This window comes from Taurulus bubalis, assembly GCF_910589615.1.
Source record: "Taurulus bubalis genome assembly, chromosome: 4".
NCBI classification, from domain to species: Eukaryota; Metazoa; Chordata; class Actinopteri; order Perciformes; family Cottidae; genus Taurulus; species Taurulus bubalis.
The window spans coordinates 15775956-15795615 of NC_136592.1; the positions used below are offsets into that span (position 1 = coordinate 15775956).

Sequence of the window (19660 nt, forward strand, 5' to 3'; positions counted from 1 at the left end):
CTTCTGCACAGACTGAGGGACAGTGAGCTCGCTGTTCTTGTCAACTTGTATAGTGAAGCTTCAACATAAGGAACAGTGAGAGCATCGGAGCTGTGTGGAGTGAAATGTATGGAAGGTCTCCATCTGGTGGGAGGATAAAGGTACCAGTGCTCGGGCAGGTATCTCTAAATTATTTGACAGTTGTCTTTTGGTCAAAACACTTTTTCTGCAGTGAGTCATGGACAATCGAGCACTTCATTTTTAAGCAAGGATAAACAAATATTTAAATCTGATCTACATGCAGGTGGGATGTCATCTTGGCATTAGAAAATCAAAGTGTCCATGATGAACTAGGTGAAGACTGCCGGCAGATTAACAGGAATGGAGCAGCTCTAAAAGCATATGCCGCTCAAGTCTATTGTGACATTGCCCTCAAGTGGAAGAATCAGGTAACTGCAGCTGTTGGCATAATTTCTGCAATGGTATTTGTTTATTTTGCAGGGACAATATACACTAATCAACAGTAACACTGTAAGTGAGCCAGAGTTAGCCAGAAAGGCTCATTTTCATCTGCTGTCTCTAGACAGATGTTTTTATGGTCGCCTGAAATTACAAAATTTCCAATAACATAAAGCAACTAAGATTCGTCGATCGACAGACAGCAACGTATAGACAAAACTAATTCACATCAAAGGAAAATTGGTGTGACAGGCTAGCAGTACTCGCTTCAGCTACCGTGTTACTGAGCGCTGTAGAGCATAATATACTATTTATCTTTTTTTTTTTTTATTGTTATTCGTTCATGTTGTTATTAGTTGATTGAGTACTAGAAGACGGAAAAAACTGCGTAGACTCTAAATTGTAAGATGATTGTAAAAAACAAACAATTAACTTATGACATATGACAACAAGTGACGTCAAAACTCACGTGACCAAGCCGCCGTTCTGACTCGGAGATGAGACAGACAAAGCCGGCGTGGCGAAAATGTATTACAAAACTGACTTGATCACCAGCAGTGGAATGTAACTAATTTACTCAAGTACTGTATTTTAGTACAAGTTTAAGTGTTATGATGTGGTGTGTTCACGGACCCAAAAGCAGCTACAGGACAGCTACAGGCGTTCTTTCTCAAACCAGGATTTATTGACAGGCAGGGAAAAACAGGAAACAACAAAGTCCCAGTGCTGACATGGCCAGACAGCCAAAAAAACGTAGTCGTGTTCGTGGTCTCTCTCCGCATTCGGGAGAGAGTCCCGCTATTCCTTGAAACGGCAGACGTAGCCGGCAGCAAACAGTTACATCAAGCGGAGGCGAGTGCGCGCGCTCTGCCCAGATCTAGAGGGAAAGTGGCTTCGTTGCGTGCGCGCGCTCGTCCGGGTCCGAACTGGAAAGTGGCTCCGCTGCGTCCGTCTGACGTCAGCGCGTACTCAGAGCGTGGCATCGTGATCGTGGTGCCTGCCCTTCATATCCGTCCACATCCTACGAGGCTCTGCTCCCAAGCGCAGCACGACGATGGCCCTGCTCAAGTCCAACAAGGTGATCTACCGTCTGGGGAACATCTCCCCGGCCCTGGGAGTCCTGTCCACCCGCAACAGGTAAACAGCCAGAAGACGCTCAACGCCAACAGGTGGAGACAGTTAGATCAAGGGGACTTGGTGATCGGGCCTGCGTTTGTTTTAAAGCTAATTTTAGCTGAACTAGCAGACAAGACGTTATTTTTAGTGATTACTTCAGCGTGCTAGCTGTCAAGCTAACACATAGGGGTCAAATTATTTCACAGGCCCCAGGGTGCTGTCTCAGGTTAGCTCCTGTGGCGAGAGCCAACATAGGGAGGCGAACATCACTGGTGGCAAATGCATTCCGGGTGTATGACCTGATAACCTCGCAGGTGACATCCTCTCATCTAATACCTGACACTGACCTCAGGGGTGACTCGTGTGTCGATGAAGCCCGCTGCTGATTAAAGTCACGTTGGTTTGTCAGCAGCCCGAGTTGCCGTGAAGAAGTCGCCGGTGTGTATGTTAAAATGATAAACCCAAGGTGGTTTGGTTCGTTACAATAACGTGTTTATGATGGTGTAATGTTGGGTGGCGTTTTTTTTGCTTCGCTTTGGTTTCTAAAGCAACTTTCTTAATTATTTTCACGATCGCGGACGCTTTAGCTGTCAAATCCACGCACAGTTTGAGCTAAGCGACTTGCCGTAGTTGGAGAAGTCGTGTGAGCTGATTGGCTGAACTGTGCCGCCTTTCGTCGCTGATTGGCTCATTTCTAGCCTTGAAACTGAGATAGTCCCCGATGCCCTTTCAGAGTCTGCTTGGAGGGCAAACTCGTTTTGATCTTCTGCTGTGCCTGTTTATACATAATTTTACATGCATAAGATATTGAACATGTAGCGTGTGTAAATGTAGACCGTTTCATTGTGTGTAAAGTGCTGAATTATGTTCAGTCTCTTCTGTGTCCACAAGAGGAGCAACTAGGTTTCGTCTTGCTAGCTGGTGCTATCTTATTTCTGTCAGTGTGGGTGTGTTTCAGGGTGTTTGTCTCATCCTGTTGCGTCATGTCGATGCGCATTTAGTTTCAAAGAAAACAATAAATGACCATCGCTGCCCCGACCTGTACTTATTTATATATATTTATATATATATATATATATATATATATATATATATATATATATATATATATATATATATATATATGTATGTATATCCTTTTTTTTTATATGTTTAAGCGCAGCAATGCTGCCCTGTTGCTTGTCAAAAGGACTTTGGTCTATTGATCACTGCTAACTTGTCAATCAATCTGATGTGTAAATACATGCTGAAGTTCAGCTGTTCAAAGGTTCTGTGTTAATGTACATACATTGCAGGACGCTTGAACTCATGAAAATATTATACATTTTAATTAAAAAAATACAAAGCAAAGTTCTGATAACCACATTTACAATGCAACAGCACCACACAAGTAGATTATAAATGTTGATTTCATCGTGCAAACTCTCGATTGCATTCAAGTTCACAGTTGCCAAGCTGGACTCAAACCAGTTTACACTTGATTTTCTTGCAATAAACATGTTTGTCAGTGAGCTTTAGTCACTATTTAATAAACTCATGTGATCTTTTTTTTTTTTAAATGTGTTATTAGTAGGGGTGTGGAAACTCTTGCCCTTTACAAAGTGTTCAGGCCTAAATTTAGCTGTAAAGTTTAGAGGGTTTACAAAGTAGAGGAAACCTGAGACAATATGTGAGAAGCAGTGGAGTTAAGGTCAACAACTCTCATTTATCGAGCAGACGTGTGACATAATGCTTTTCATTTGTTTGTCTATAGCCTACAACAAGTGGGATCGATTAATCCACCATAGTTCAGTTTGGTAGAGTTTTTACAGCATTTTGATTTTAATTCCATACGTTAAGATGCATTTACTATACTTGTATGAGTTTCTTTCAGTAGTTGCATTCTATAAAGAAATGTTTGAAGAAATAATCACTGCATTCATCTTTGCTTTGATATTTTCAGTGATTCTATTTTAGTTTTGAATGCACATCATGGACAGATGATTCGGCTTGTTTTTTCCTAGATGCCACACTGAGAGAAACATCTGTGTTGAGGTTCTTTATTCTGAGTTTTGGATGTTTTAACCTGCTCCTTTCCACTTGCATCACTCATATTTAGATATATGTTATGATAGATATGTTTTATAGTGAGAGGTGTGTCTGGATATTTATTTAGATTATTATTATTTTAAACTTGAGTGGTCAACTTTACTTTAATGCATTTCATTATGGTATGTTGAATGTAACAAGTTTAAAGTGTATCGAATAAATTTTTACGGGCTCCACTGGTCATGTGCATGATGTGCTGCAGACTGTCATTCTTGAGGTCAAGATTTAAGAGGGCATGGCCATTTTTACATTTACAGCCCAATTACCAAGCCACATTTTTGTATTTTTATAAGTACACGGCAAAAAGTGTTTCTGATTCTGATATGAGCTCCTAATACTGGGAGAAAAAAAAAAACAGCCCAAGGAAAGGTAGCAAAAATGTAAAATTGTTCATGTATTTACCATAGAATGCCTTGTTGGTTGTTTTATTATGATGGGAATAGACTTGGTGAACAAGGGAGTTTGTGTTTCAGACCTGTATTAAATGTTACTCTAGTTGTTGGACTCTGGACCCTCTCAATGGATTATGTTTGTTTTATGTAACATGTGCCCATTGTCCATGTGTCGTTCATAAGTCTTTAGGTCAGTGTGGTATCCTCCAGTTATATGAGGAGTTAAGCTTGAGTATTCGGTCCATAGCAGGTCACAGGAGCAAGCCTAATCACATTAGTGGGACCAGTGTCGCATCAGGAGGTGAAAACTTGAGAAGCAGCTCATTTCATGACCTTGTCAGGCGGTATTAGTGTTTATGAGAGGAATAGTTGTTTTTCAGTGCAGTGCGCACAAATTAACTTTTGATTCTCTTGAATGTGTGCCATCACATCCTCATCACTATTCATCTGATTGTGTGTCTTTGCAGCTCATGGTGGGGTGGAGTGCAGATGGGTCCCCCTGATCCCATCCTGGGGGTGAGCGAGGCCTTCAAGAAGGACACCAACCCCAAGAAGATGAACCTGGGAGTCGGAGCCTACAGGGATGACATGGGCAAGCCCTTTGTGCTCAGCTGCGTCCGCAAGGTCTAACTGTCACCAATCCCTCCAGTGAATCTACTAATGCTATGTGTTTCTCATGTCACACAGTGATTTTATTTTCCCCATGCAATTCAGAAGTTTCCCTCTTACTTAAGCGTTGAAAGCAGTCATATCATTGAGTTTTGATTTCTTATGATCATGAACTCAAAGAGAGCTGCAGTAGTCCCCTGTTCATGGAGATGGATGGTTTATATTTTCACCAGCTTTTTGAAAGGGACGTTCTGTCTTATCATCATGTGCAAGTGTGTATGCATTTGATATATGTCTTCACACAATTTTAACTCAATCATAGAGACAGGGAATACCAGTCAAGCTAATTTGAGTAGTTGTGATTTATACTGTTTTTGATTGTCATGAGTTCTAAGCGCCTTTTGAGTACTTAGAAAAGCGCTATATAAAATTAAAGTATTATTATTCCCTTTAGGCAGAGGCTATTATCACAACCAAACAGATGGATAAGGAGTACCTCGGCATTGGTGGTTTGGGGGAGTTTACCAAGGCCTGCGCCCAACTTGCTCTCGGTGCTGATAATGAAGTCTTGAAGAGTGGGCGGGTAAGTTAACTACTCAAAAAAAAAAAAGATTTGAACTAGATTTTGTTTGAAGTCGAAATCAGTGCAGCAGCTCTCTTCACCAAACAGAACATCACTGTCCAGACCATCTCAGGAACTGGATCTCTGCGCATTGGAGCCAACTTTTTGGTGAGGTCCATTTGTATTGATCATTATCACACAACAAAACATTGGGTCAGGCTGATAATTTTACCAAGACTTTCTTTTGTCACAGGCTCGATTTCATGGAGGTCCACGTGATGTGTACCTGCCCAAGCCGTCCTGGGGAAACCACACACCTATCTTTAAAGACGCTGGGATGCAGCTCAAAGCATACAGATACTACGACCCGTCCACCTGCGGCTTTGACTTCAAGGGAGCTCTCGATGACATCTCTGTAAGATTTGAATTCTGAACTAGTCGGGAGTGGGTGAGGGACATGTGAGAAGAAACATTTTCAAGTCCTACTATTTATTTTTCATTTGTGTATTTTTACTTTTGTATTTATGTAACGACCACCAGAAGGAACTTTTATGTTTTTGCCCCCATTGTTGTTTACGAGAAAAATATTATGAGGGGCGTTGACGTGTGGTGGCTGGACAGCCTATTGTTAATTAGATTCTGGGTAGAGTCAACATTGTAATCAGTTATTTGTCTGGCTAACTAAGAGAGTCTGTATTCCACTTTCATATTGTAAATTGACTAACCAAAACTTTTTTTCATGTCAAAGAAAATCCCGGAGCATAGTGTGATCATGCTGCATGCTTGCGCCCACAACCCCACTGGTGTGGACCCTAAGCCTGAGCAGTGGAAGGAGATTTCTGACATTGTGAAGGTGAGAATGCATCATCTCAGTGAAGCTCTGTGACATACACAGTGTGTTCATGACACATTTTATTTTATTCCTGAATCCAGAAGCCTTTGAAAGTTCAAAAGCCACAATTGATGATTACTGTACTCTATCAAACTGTTATACTTGAATTATTATAAACTAATTGTCCCTATCTGCATCTCCCACCTGTGTCGTCCCCCTTTCTTTTACAACTTATAGAAAAGAAACCTGCTGGTGTTTTTCGACATGGCCTATCAGGGCTTTGCAAGTGGAGACATCGATCGTGATGCCTGGGCTGTGCGCTACTTCATCGAGCAGGGCCACAACATCCTGCTGTCCCAGTCCTTTGCTAAAAATATGGGGCTCTATGGTCAGAATTCACTACATGCTCTTTAATAAACATTTGTGAAAATGATCTGCAGGTAACGGCGCAGAAATTAGATAAACTGGTAATAATGTCACTATGTCAAATGTTACGGGAAGGGGTCTGCTCAGGTCTGGTATCTGTGATCACACAATTTTGGCCAAACTGCAGAATCTATTGAAATTACTGTTGCTTGTGTTTTACCACCACCCAGTGGAAAAAAGTTGAAAAAAGCAGATGATGGAGCAGGATTTATTAAAATAAGCACTCAGACTTTCAATGCACTGAATATAGTTATATTATAATTTGAGGCAGATTAGATAAATTCCTCTTGCCCTTCAGCAGTCATCTAGTGAACAGTCATTAGGGGGTCAGTGTCTGTGTCCAGAGTGGTTTGTTTCTTCACCAAAACAATGTTTCATAATGTGAACAGAGTGACATCGAGATATCATTCAGATATAATTTAATTTTGAGAACTCTGAAGGGAATAATAAAAGTTGCATGTCTCTCATTTTACAACACATGTCTATTTTGTGTCATGTGTGACCTTAATGTTCTACAATGCAACATACTGGTTGCAAATATAAAATTGGATGTTCTTATTTTTTTAATATAGAAACGTAGTGAGTCCTTCATTGTATTGTTCTTTTGATTTAAGTGAGGAATTTTAGCCTTCATGACTGCGCCTCCTCATGACTGAACTTGATTGAAAGTGTTAATTCATCAGTTTCTCAGACCTGACTTGTCCTACTTTGTGCATGTTGATATTCCCAGGTGAGCGTGTGGGCGGCTTCACTGTGGTGTGTAACGATGCAGAGGAGGCGAAGAGGGTGGAGTCTCAACTTAAGATCCTCATCAGGCCCATTTACTCCAACCCACCAATGAACGGTGCTAGAATTGCAGCAACCATTCTCAATACACCGGATCTGCACTCACTGTGGTATGTGTTTATAGATCATAAATACGCACATATTACCTGAACCGGAGGTGTAGTCTGGTATTTTTTTAAGCGCTTGAGGTTCAAGTCTTTATCTTCCATATTACACCAATTAGATATAATTCCAAATCTCTTTCTTGAAGTGTTTGACCCTACTGTCATTTATTCCAGGCTGGGGGAGGTTCATGGTATGGCTAACCGCATCATTAAGATGAGAGAACAGCTGGCGGCTGGTCTGAAGAATGAGGGCTCCTCCCACAACTGGCAGCACGTCATCGACCAGATCGGGATGTTCTGCTTCACAGGCCTCAAACCCGAACAGGTACAAGGCATTTTTTTATATTCTGAAACAAAATTGTTAATTTGCGATATTTTTTAAAATATAGTTTGTGTTATGATCAGCTCTTCACTGAAAATTACAGCAAAAAGCCATTAGTTGAAAGGTTACAATATAGAAAAGCTCAATACCTTGTAGTCTGTATTGAGTAAAATGAAATATCTGTTCTCTCTCACACACAGTGATTGCAAACTAACTGTTTCTCATAAAAAATGTCCCTGATTGAACTGAAATATTTGTATTAATGTTTGTCAAATGACACGTTGATCAACGTGACAACAAAGCTGCATGCTAGAGTGCCATTACCTTCTTCAAATTGTATTTGCCATCACATTTTCTGCAAAGGGTCAACAGTTCTCTTCTCTCAGGTTATTTCACACAGGCCTTGAAAACTGCTGCTTTTAAGCCACGATGGAAGAAAAAAAAAAGAAATCTCACTAAAGAGAAATTACGAGCCCAAATCAAACATCCCATTTTTAGTAAGATTATTGAAAACTCTGTTTTCTAACTGCTGAACACATTCTCTGCACATAACAATTGTTTTGATGTTTTTGAACCTCACAACAGCACTGAGACTGTTCTTGTTAGGGTCTTACATGCCAACCCTTAAACGGAGACATAGGACAAGTTTCTGTCTTTGTATTAATAGAACACATTTAAAACTAGGTTGAACTCTGGCACAGTGTTTTATTGGTTTGAATCCAATTTGATGGACAGGGACTAATTGGTATTGATCAATAAATTCCACGTCTGAGCCTACAAAAAAGACTTGACGCTGCCCAATGCTGTATTCTTGGGCCCCTTCTGTTCAACCTCTAAAGTCTTCCACTAGGTAAAAAATAATAATTTACCATCATAATGCAAAAAGATTTATAATTTAGCAGGATTAAGAAAAAAAAAAGGGTTCATGCTTTCATCTTTAGTAGGCTACTGCAATTGTCAGTGGGAATGTTTGTTAAATGACTGTCATGTGGATTTTGAATTGTGTGTCAATCACATATGACATTTCATCTGGGCAACAGAAATAGCACGCGGTCACACTCAAGGGACTTTCCATCCCTTAATTTTAATTCAAAAGATGATCAAAATCACTTGTATTTAGTGTCTCAGAACTGTGTGTGTGTGTTTAATTTATTTTTATTTTTTCCTTCAGGTTGAGCGCCTAACAAAGGAGTTTTCAGTGTACATGACCAAGGATGGCAGAATTTCAATGGCGGGCGTGACCTCTGGGAATGTGGGCTACCTGGCACACGGGATTCATGCGGTCACCAAGTAGTGTGGATCCTGCTGGGCAGAGCTACATAATCAAAGCAGCAGTGATAATGAGGAGCATTGCATGTCACTTATTCTCTGTCTCTCCATTCCACCGTTTAGGAAAGAGCTCTATGTTTAGTTAGACATTTTCTTTAATGGATTTCATCATAAGTTCAACCTGCTGCAGTCAAACTATTTCACATTTCACTAAACAGACTCCCCAAATTTTAAAAGACACATTTTCTCCGACCACTGACGGAGCATCATCTTTGCTTATTTATTATTTGGAATCACCTGTTGGCTGTGCATTAACGTCCACCGAAATGTGTGCTGTTCATCTGCAGTGGGCCCACTCACTATAAAACATCCAGAAACCAACATGGCGGCAATGTTAGACTGTGCATTCATTTTATGCGCAAGTTGAGATTTCTGTTGCTCTGTGAAAACTCGTTGAGAATGTGTGTTATTTTTTTTTCTTAAATATAATGGTGAAGTTGTAGCACTTAAAAAGTTGAACGGCACCGTTAGTTTCAAGATTAGACCGGCATTCTGTTTTTATTTGTCAATCAGGAAATCAATTCCCTTCCAGGCTAATCTGCAGTTGTCCATCTGTTTGGAATATCCCTATCGTTCTCCCTTGTATTCGCAACTTTTTCAGTGGGATCTTGAACCATCTTTGGTTTTCAATCTAGTTGGTGGCCCAGCAGCATTCCCTTTTTTAACACCTGATACAAACAAGCACACAAAGCCAAACACAGTTAAACTTAAGCGATCAATACTTGATTTTTTTTCTTCTTCTCCATATTTCACCAGAGCCCTAAATTCAAAGTCCCGTTTTTTTTTTTTTTTCAATAAAAAAATAAAAAATAAAATACAAAACATGCAGTCTTTGTGTGGTCAATACAAATGAGTGAAACCTCTGGCACTATGCCTCCATGTTTTGCACTCTGTCATAAAATAATGGCTCATTGGGCATGTATCTTATTGAACAAACAATAAATGGTTATGGAAGAATGATCTGTTCTAATGTGCATTTTCTTTAAGTCTAATGTAAGTTACTGTTATCATTTTTTCTTAAAAGTTACCCACCTTTCCATCCCTATGTGCCTACACCTTGCTTATTTCAATCGACTATTTTAAATGTATACCGTATTTTTGTTTTATCTGTATAAATGGAGATGCCATGCTCTTCTGATCTTACAAACTTAGTTTAATGACTAAGATTTTCATTGATAGTTTTCTTCCTCCTATTTATCTGTGACGAGGTGTTTTTGAGAACATGGGCCTATATTGTTCAAACTGCATTTGACCTGCTGCATGAGTCCTCCGGGACCTTCTGAGTTGTAGGATCCTAAATGTTGACACATGTCCCCTCTACAAAACCGGGCTGGAAGGTGAGGTAATAAAGCAGAAAGCTGCATAGCACTGGGTCATTGTTTATCAGACATTTACATAACTGTATCAGCTGCTAAAACATCACATGAGACTTCATATACATTCATTTTCAAATGTCCATATATAGGATTTGCCTCTTGTCGTTGAGGAGTAATGTCAATACAGAGAACTACAATACCCACAATTCCAGTCAGGTGACTTGTCACGTGCCCCTCTTCGTTCTACCAACAGGCTCCTAAATCCCAAACAGCTCATTCACCACCTGGAGACTGTATGAAACTGAAGGTACTGTGTCTAATTATCAGCTTTTTCGCTAAACAGCAGCTAAATTACAGACTCACGTGACGTTGAGATGTCTGTTTGTGTGGACTTGTTTGGTGAAAAGGTTTCTCTTATTCAGCGAAGGTTAAGTGTAACGCTTGCTAGCTAGCTATTGTACGTAAGGACACAGTAACAAAGGGGTTGACTGCGTTGACAGATGTTATTGTTATGTTCATGAAAAGCCAAGCAGTAATCTAATCCCATTAAAAGATGGGGTGTTCAACCAGTACCTCCTGATGGGAGCTGAAGCAGCACATTGAGGTCTGCATTCACTGGAGACATTGTTTAATCGGGGATTTAATGAATCTATCGGCCAACATATCTTTATTTTGTGAGATTTGATCTTGAGCTCATTGTTGCGGTTCCGTGATACTTTTTTACAGATTATGTCAATACATGAAGTGCCATACGATACGTGTCAGGGTCTTTACAACGAAGAAAGAAGGATCATATTACCTTTACCTAGTTTGACTTGTATGAAAGGTTTAACCATCTTCCACATGGCGTTTTATTGTTAAGATGCAATGCATATCAGCATTAATGTCAGCCATCATTACTGGGAAATAGTTGAGCTGCTCTTGAGGCTGTGTCTCCTTCACAGGCCTCTGGTGTGCAGTGATTAAGATCTTGTTTTGGTGAAGGTATGCATCGCTCACTCAGTTAAATGGTGTATTGTAATGCAGTCCTGAGTATGTACTTCCTTGAGTGTTTGTTAGTCGAAGATAAGATAGAAACATTTTAGGAAATGGCTCATCAAAATGTTGATGTACTCACAAAGTGGACATTAACATTTTAGAACCTTACCCTACCTTTCACCATATTAACATTTGTAACGTTAATTGTTGATTAAGAGAAGAAAAACATTTGTGAACTAACATTTCTTCAAGAATAGCCTACAGAAAAGTGCTGTGCTTAAAATGCTTGACATTTGTTCACAATAATCTAAATTAAGTAAGTCAATGAACCACGTTACACAAATGTGTATGTTGATGTTGTATCAGCACTGTGCATGTTTACAAATAAATGTATATTTACTGTACTGTACTGTAAATGCAAACAATATTGAATTACCGATTACTGATTGGTTCCACCATCACACTGGTGATAATGTTGAGCTATATCAGCTGGCCCCTGACTGTTGTGGTATTTAAGATACTAGACTTCTGATCTGAATTTTCTCCACTTGGATCCACAGACTTGGAGACACATTTTCTGGGTTGCATAAGACTTGGCAGGCTGAGCATCAGCCTGTTGACTCATGGCAATTAACACAGATGCCGAGGACTGGAACGCCATTGGGAGTAATGACTCTGGAGAAAGAGCGTGGCTCTTGCAGAGCCCCAGCGTGGATTCTGTCCGGCATCTTGAGACAGAAAGGAGTGGGAGCGGGGGCGTGTCGTCTTGGGCAGCGGTCTTCATCGTGGTCAACGCAGCCTTGGGAGCAGGTCTACTCAATTTCCCCGCAGCCTTCAATCTAGCAGGAGGAGTGACCGCAGGAGTCATGCTTCAAATGGTGAGGAGATCCCAGTGAGGCACATACTACTGACATGAAGCCCCTTCCACAGCCTGTAGGAGGCTAGGGCTGGGCAATATGAAGTAGATCAAATATCACAATATGTTTGACCAAATAGCTTAATATCGATATTGTTGGGTGGACTATTGGTGCTCTCACAAAATAAGATTTGTTCTAAATAACGGTCAGTAATGTGGATATAAGGACTAAGTGGGTAAAGACAGATATTTAAAAAGATAGAGAATTCATAAAATTACAGATTTACTGTAATGCAGCCTTTAATACCGGGGAAGACAACTTGCGATATTTAGATATCCAAAGTCCAAAACAATCTAGTTTCCATCACAATATTAAAATCACTCAGTCTGTAAACATTTAGTGTGATGTGCTAAAATTGGCTGCAACCCACAATTCTAATCATAGGTTAGCTTGTAAAATGTGATGAGAAATGATAATCAGACGTTTCGAGAGGCCAATAGGAGTTTTATATTTGCTTACTATATTTACCAACATATACCTTCATAAAACACGACAGAGGGAAGTTTTAAGAAGAGATGAAAGGAAAAAATGACGGTTCGATAATGTAAATTGGAATCTAAGACTGAACCTGGCTTCAACTAATTTGCAGGCACCCGGTTTTTACACACTAGCTTGTACTGAATGTTAGTGCTGATAACTGCTGACCATCTGAAAGTATTTTCTGAGTTCTTGTGACCAACTTAAAACTGCCTATAGACAAAATGTATCGGGAACCATAACATGTTGCTTCCTGTTTCTTTGTTTCAGTTTATGCTGATCTTCATAATCAGTGGACTGGTGATCCTGGGCTACTGCTGCCAGGTATGTGCCATTGAATCAGGAGCGTTAGATTCAGACTTCCAGAAAGTCTTAAAATCTTACTGTTCCACTTGTTTTTTCTTTCATCTTCTCCAAAATATTCTACATCCTTCTAAGTCTGAGTGCTTTTCGTTCTCATGAGTATTTCTCCTTCAGTGGCATTGTGCAATACCATTCTGTGGTTGTATTCCTGAAGCACATTGTACAACAACTCAGACTTCCACTTCCTGATGGCTCAGACTTGTGCTTAAATGTTAAAACACAATGGAGAACAAGTCCAGCCAAGTTTGAGTTTGTTCAATACATTTTAGTTATTTGGTCTAACTCTGCAAAATATTGCTTTAAGTTCTAAAAATCTGCCACCATCAACTGCAGGAGGACATTTTTCTTAAATGATGTGGTCCCTCGAGAATAGCTGACTTCATTGCGTATTACTGTACTCAATAGATTAAAACTATTACTATGCCTTAAACTGCGATTACAGTCAACAGTGAGGCTCCTACTGCAGGTTTACTTGTGGAGTCTTTACCTCGTAGATATATCCGATGAAAGCAAATTGCCATGGAACAAATACACTAGTAAATATGATACTGTTTTTTTATTGTTGGAAACTTATCTGATACCTTATTTGGACTGTTGCTTTAAACTCCACTCATGCTGTTGTACAACTATATTACAAGATAAGCTTACCATATCTTAAACCACAGGAACTATATCAGGAAAACTTGTCAGCAAAGAAAAACTGAATCAAGCTACTGTGGGGCATGATTAACACGACGGGATCCTGGAGGTGTTTTAACGTCACTGAGGAATGTTTTCTTGACTCAGCATTGCATAAAAGCCACAGGTTGCCGAAAGTATTACTTACTCAGACGGGTGCATCCCATTAAGGTCTCAATAAATGTTACCATAATTAAAATGAATATGCATTATCATCTCAAGATTGTCATAGAAACCACAAAGTGACTAAATAACTAAAAGGCTTTTCTAATACATTTACTGCTGAATCCACGCCCACTTTTTAATTATCCGTTTGCTTCCTTCAGGTCAGTAATGAAAGCACATATCAGGAGGTCGTCAGAGCCACCTGTGGGAAAGTAACAGGAATCGCATGTGAAGTCGCCATCGCTGTCTACACCTTTGGGACTTGTATCGCTTTCTTCATCGTCATTGGAGACCAGCTGGATCGCTGTAAGTTAGTCACACCTATAAAGGGAATCACCCACAAAGCTTCCCCATCTTATTCTATACTATAGGATTGGTTAGAACATATTTCCTAAACCTCTGATGGTTAAAGATGCATTTTCTCAGATTGTCATTACATATTGTTCTGTGACCTACTTTTCCATGGACGTTTAACTACATTGAACTGTGACCTGTGTGAACAAAAGAAGATGTCTGATAGTTGTAGTGTGTTGCTGCGCCATCATTGATGAGGGCAAAGAGCATCAAGGATGACACCACTCAGCTTTTCTTCTCAGTAAATGTGACACTCATGTGACCAACTCTTGCATATCCTCGCACTGAGATGCTGACAGTGTAGAAATGCTACTCTTGCCTTTTTTTTCTGGTAATAGACTGCAACCTTGCACCTATTTAGGAATTAATACGTGAATGGAGTGGTTGTGACTTTAATTATCTGCTTAGCTAAATATCTTCCATGTGCCGTTTACAATTACACTCTATACTCTCGTCCAGCATACGTCATACTGCCTCCTGCTGTCTGTCTGTCTTTCTCAACATTTTTCTGTAACTCCTGTTTTTCGTTTCAGTGGTGGCAGCAGTGGTCCATGACACAGATAATACGAGTGGCCACTGGTACACTGACCGCAAGTTCACCATCTCTGTTACTGCGGTCCTGATTGTGCTTCCTCTGTCCATCCCCAAAGAGATTGGCTTTCAGAAGTATGCCAGGTACAACACTTTGTTACTAACTCATCTTACTTTCTCACCAAGGACTGATATTGGTTAATGCTTTCTTAGCTTTGGCCTCGTGTGATGATCATGTCTGGTTTATTGTTCTTCATTGTAGTGCATTGAGTGTGATGGGAACCTGGTATGTGACCATCGTGGTCATTATAAAGTACATCTGGCCAGATAAAAATATGACTCCGAGCCACGTTCCCACCAGGTGAGTTTGCACACACTTGATGACGTTTTTCAAAATGTTTTACTGCTTACTTTAGCACTGTCCACCTACTCATTCAAACAGAAACATCTGCATACTCGTCGTCATGCTTTGCCTGTGTTGTGTTTGTTACAGTTCTGCTTCCTGGACTGCAGTTTTCAATGCAATGCCCACCATTTGCTTTGGTTTCCAGGTATCTCTTCATTTGTGTCATTTGACATCATAAAACTCAATGTCTTTGTTTCAAACAGAGTTTGATATTAATGACTTATTTTTGTCTTATCTTCTTCCTCCTGATCTCGTTTTACAGTGCCATGTCAGCTGTGTGCCGGTGTTCAACAGCATGAGCAGAAAAGAGCTCAAACCTTGGGGAGTGGTAGTCACTCTTAGTATGATAATCTGCCTCTTTGTTTACACAGGAACAGGTACTGTCAATGCGTACACTCAAGTATGTACCTACCTAATGGTTTTCTTGTCTCAAAGTAGTTCCTCAACGTATAAATGTCACTTTAAGTTATGCTGATATCAATAGTCAACGACTGTGAAGTGCTGTAACAAGTCAGATGGCTTGTGCCAGCTTGTCAATACTTAAATGATTGTTGTGTTTGATCAGGTGTCTGTGGCTTCCTGACGTTTGGCTCCAACGTCAGTCAGGACGTGTTGATGTCGTACCCTTCTGATGATATCCCTGTGGCCATCGCAAGAGCTTTTATTGTCATCTGTGTCATCACCTCCTACCCCATTTTACACTTCTGTGGCAGGTAAGATTTTGTAAAAATGTGCATGTTTTATTTCCACACTTCTGGTCTCCCTGTTCGGCATACTGTCTCTGTCACTGCTGTTATTGTTATCTCTCTTTAGGTTGCGTGTGAGCTTGTGTCCCTGCGTCCGTGAGTGAGTGTGCACCTCTGTGTCCGTCCACAACTAATCTTGCATTCTGCTGCAGCAAACTGCATTATATTTTGGGTGTTGTTATGTTATGGCTACATGCTCAAGGGCATCTTTTGGTTGACTCATACTTTATCAAAACATTGATTTACTGACTTATACTGACATTGACTGATTGCTGACTCCTCACTTACTACTCTTAACTGGCCCCTGGCTGGTAGGAGCAGCTAGTAATTACATAGCTGAGTGTCTCTCTGGGCTTGTAGCTGCTTCTTTGTGCACAGACACACACAGAACTAACTGAGGCCATGTCCACGCTACTACATTTCCTTTTTAAAAATATATTTTGCTACGTTTACACTGAGCACCCACACTACGCAGTAGTCATAGAGCACCAAAAACGGAGGAGCGAGGAAACGTTCCTGAGAACGGATCAATTTGAAAACTCAGGGGTTACGTTTTTATTGTGGACGGACTTGAACGGAGAAGTTTAGAAACGATGACGTTGACACCCACGTTCATTGGGTCTTAGCAGTCACAACGTCGTCACGCCTCTATCACATGAGCTACAGTTGGACCTCATCGTCGGTCCAAGCAAAGAAATCTCTGTTCCCTCGCCATTGACACTTTTCCTCCGCAGTATTTTCTGCAACTTAATCAACGTGTATAGAAAATTCAGTCAATGTAACATTTCTTCACCACACTCTTGTGTGATCATGTGTCCTTCCAGGGCAGTCATAGAAGGACTTTGGCTGCGTTTCCAAGGCGAGCAGGTGGAGGTGTGTGTGCGTCGCGAGAGGAGGAGGAGGATCCTGCAGACACTGGTGTGGTTTGTTGTCACGCTCGTCCTCGCCCTCTTCATCCCAGATATTGGTCGGGTGATCTCGCTGATTGGAGGATTGGCAGCCTGCTTTATCTTTGTCTTCCCAGGTAACATTTTCCTCATTGATTGCAAGGTTTCAGATTTCTATCAGATTTTGATGTCACACTGAAATGTCTGTCCAATGTCTCTTTAACAGGTTTGTGTTTGATGCAAGCCAAGCTGTCAGAGACTGACAGCCGAACTCCAAGGTGAGATTGTTTATGCCTTCATGTCTGTTTCTTTGGAACAAAACAGATTCAATTATATTGTGCAACATTGCAACAAGGTTCTTGGTTCTAACCCTTACGAGGAGCCTCAGTGTGTGGCGTTTGCTTGCTTCTTTAACTGTGTAGTGTTATGTGTATAATAAGATAGGAGACCGTTGAATCTTCGGCTAACTTTATTAGCTCAACATTAGCACAACACCGAGACTGTGACTGACAGTTTCGTATGACTCCGACAGCGGACTGCGGACTGAACACGCCCCCCCTCCGATATCACACACTGATCACTCCGCTCTGTATGTCTATTAAATAGTACCATTACAAGAACATAAGGGAACAAGAAAAGCAGAGCCATAAAATTAAGAATTCAACAGCCAAGAACACAGATGTGAAACAGTTGAGTTCACTTGAATTTAATAAGGGAAATACATTATCACAACACAATATGTAAACATGGTGCACACTCAAGGTGAACGAATAATATTTGATACAAAGAGTTAATTTTTTTTCATTCTTGTTAGTTGTAAGGCTGTGATTTATACCACTTAATATGTGAATATGACAAACTTAATATGGCCAATGCCCATCTTTGAACAGATGGCAAACGATCACATTTGGGTGTAATGTTTGGGTATTCATACACTTATGACCATATATAATTTATGATACACCTCATAATGTGTTTGACCACATTGACTTTGTCATATATTCACATGGTTTAGGTGTCCCTTATTAATTTCAACTGTTTTTTAGTTCTACAAAGACGTTTTGAATGGTCTGATATTAAACAGCTGTCTATTAGTTTGAGAAAGCAGCAATATTGTAAAGTGCTGCGCAGGTCACGTCAACATGCTCCATGGAGTCGCAGTTGGTCGCAAGTTGATCTGGTGGCTCTCTGCCATTTAAATGTGACTGCTGACTGTGTTGTAGATGATTTGATTGGAAATCCACAAGAAAATCCACTATGTCTATCCTGATGTAGTGGTAATTCCACTGACCTGTGATCTTTTTCCACCCAATGATATGAGTTTGAATCCCGTTAATTAAATTTATATCTTTTGTCTCTTCTTTTTTCGTGTACTATAGAGTTAATTTACGTGACAGATATTTGCACAAAACAGACTCCACAGTCATTATGTGTTATTTGTAACAACTTTATTTCAAAGGAAAGGCAATTTGCTGACTTCCTGTTTCAATACATAAACAACAAGCGACGTTTCCACTCGAGTGGATTATTTCCCTGAAAAGACTCAACAACGTCTAGTCCGGTATGTTTTGACCAGAGACTTTAGACGAGAAGGTTAGACATTGAACTGCAGAATTAAACAATGCGGCATTGACGAGGACAGCTACGTGTTCTCTTGCTATTCTCAACATCTGCTGTAACGACGACAACAGGAGACGCTTTCGGCCGAAAGTCGCCAGTTAACATGGTCGCCTGTTAAACCGTAACACCGGTTCTTTATTGAGTTTCGTTGCGATGAAGCGATGAAACCTCTGGCGCCACCACGGCCACTGATCCGGACGAGAGAAGTCGAAGTTTTCTGGAGGTGGGAATTTTGCCATCTTCTGACACCATGTAGTGTTATGTGTATAATAAGATAGGAGACCGTTGAATCTTCGGCTAACTTTATTAGCTCAACATTAGCACAACACCGAGACTGTGACTGACAGGTTCGTATGACTCCGACAGCGGACTGCGGACTGAACACGCCCCCCCTCCGATATCACACACTGATCACTCCGCTCTGTATGTCTATTAAATAGTACCATTACATTACAAACTGGAGGTGGTTGTTGCGCACTGCATTGTGTCGGCCTTTTTCTACTATTTAGTTAGAATGGGTCAAACACGGGATGAATGTTCTTACATTGATTAATTAAATATAATTTAAAGATGCATTGTTATCTCACTTTGGCCAATTGTGTCTGGAAAAAATATCTCTGTCTGCTGTTAGTTGCTGAGCAGGAAGTGTGCAGCGTAACGGAGCGTGTTTACTGGAAACCAAAATAATGAGCTAAAAGAGACCAGAGCTGCAATGATTTGTCAATTTATAACATTAGAAAATGAGTCTAAAATTATTTTCTGATTTGCACTGTGAGAGATCCTTTTACATAATTTGTTTTTACCTCGATGAGGACTTTTCTTTAACGCTTGTCTCTGTTACAGCTGGCATGGATCGGTGGTCTTCGGCGTTGTCATGATTACGATTGGAGCGTTCATCTTTGGCCTCACCACAACTAACTCCATCTATCAGGACGTCGTCAGCTAAAAGGAACAGTTTTATCGGAGCCAGCTTGTTTAAGATGAGGGAGGGAGGGAGGGAGGGGGGGGGGGGACACGCTGCTATTCTGAACTACTGGAGAAGATGCAGAAGCATCTCATGACAGTCATTTAAAAAAATCCTCTGCAGCATGTCACATTCCTGCTCCGTACTGAGTTAAAGCTCCACAGCTCTTTATTCAGTCAGGTGGAAGTCAGAGACACAATGCCAAATGACTTTGACACTTTGTCTTTTATTTTATGTACAGTTTAAGTTGCATG

At 40.5% G+C, this 19660-nt stretch overlaps 2 protein-coding genes across 2 annotated transcripts; both read left to right on the forward strand.

Moving 5' to 3' along the window:
- Positions 1 to 1463: 1463 nt before the first annotated feature.
- LOC306734980 (aspartate aminotransferase, mitochondrial-like) lies at positions 1464 to 9964 on the forward strand. Its single transcript, XM_079216395.1, has 10 exons — positions 1464 to 1575; positions 4502 to 4658; positions 5098 to 5226; positions 5314 to 5373; positions 5459 to 5620; positions 5954 to 6058; positions 6275 to 6425; positions 7194 to 7359; positions 7528 to 7678; positions 8847 to 9964. Exons 1-10 carry the CDS (start codon positions 1493 to 1495, stop codon positions 8967 to 8969), a joined length of 1287 nt encoding a protein of 428 aa, XP_079072521.1. The 5' UTR covers positions 1464 to 1492; the 3' UTR covers positions 8970 to 9964.
- Positions 9965 to 11921: 1957 nt separating this feature from the next.
- Positions 11922 to 19409, forward strand: slc38a7 (solute carrier family 38 member 7; the record flags this gene model as incomplete). Its single annotated transcript, XM_079217182.1, has 11 exons — positions 11922 to 12176; positions 12963 to 13016; positions 14060 to 14204; positions 14786 to 14927; positions 15046 to 15144; positions 15277 to 15334; positions 15452 to 15566; positions 15755 to 15902; positions 16760 to 16959; positions 17049 to 17100; positions 19286 to 19409. 11 exons carry the CDS (start codon positions 11922 to 11924, stop codon positions 19386 to 19388), a joined length of 1371 nt encoding a protein of 456 aa, XP_079073308.1. The 3' UTR covers positions 19389 to 19409.
- Between the last annotated feature and the right edge of the window lie 251 nt (positions 19410 to 19660).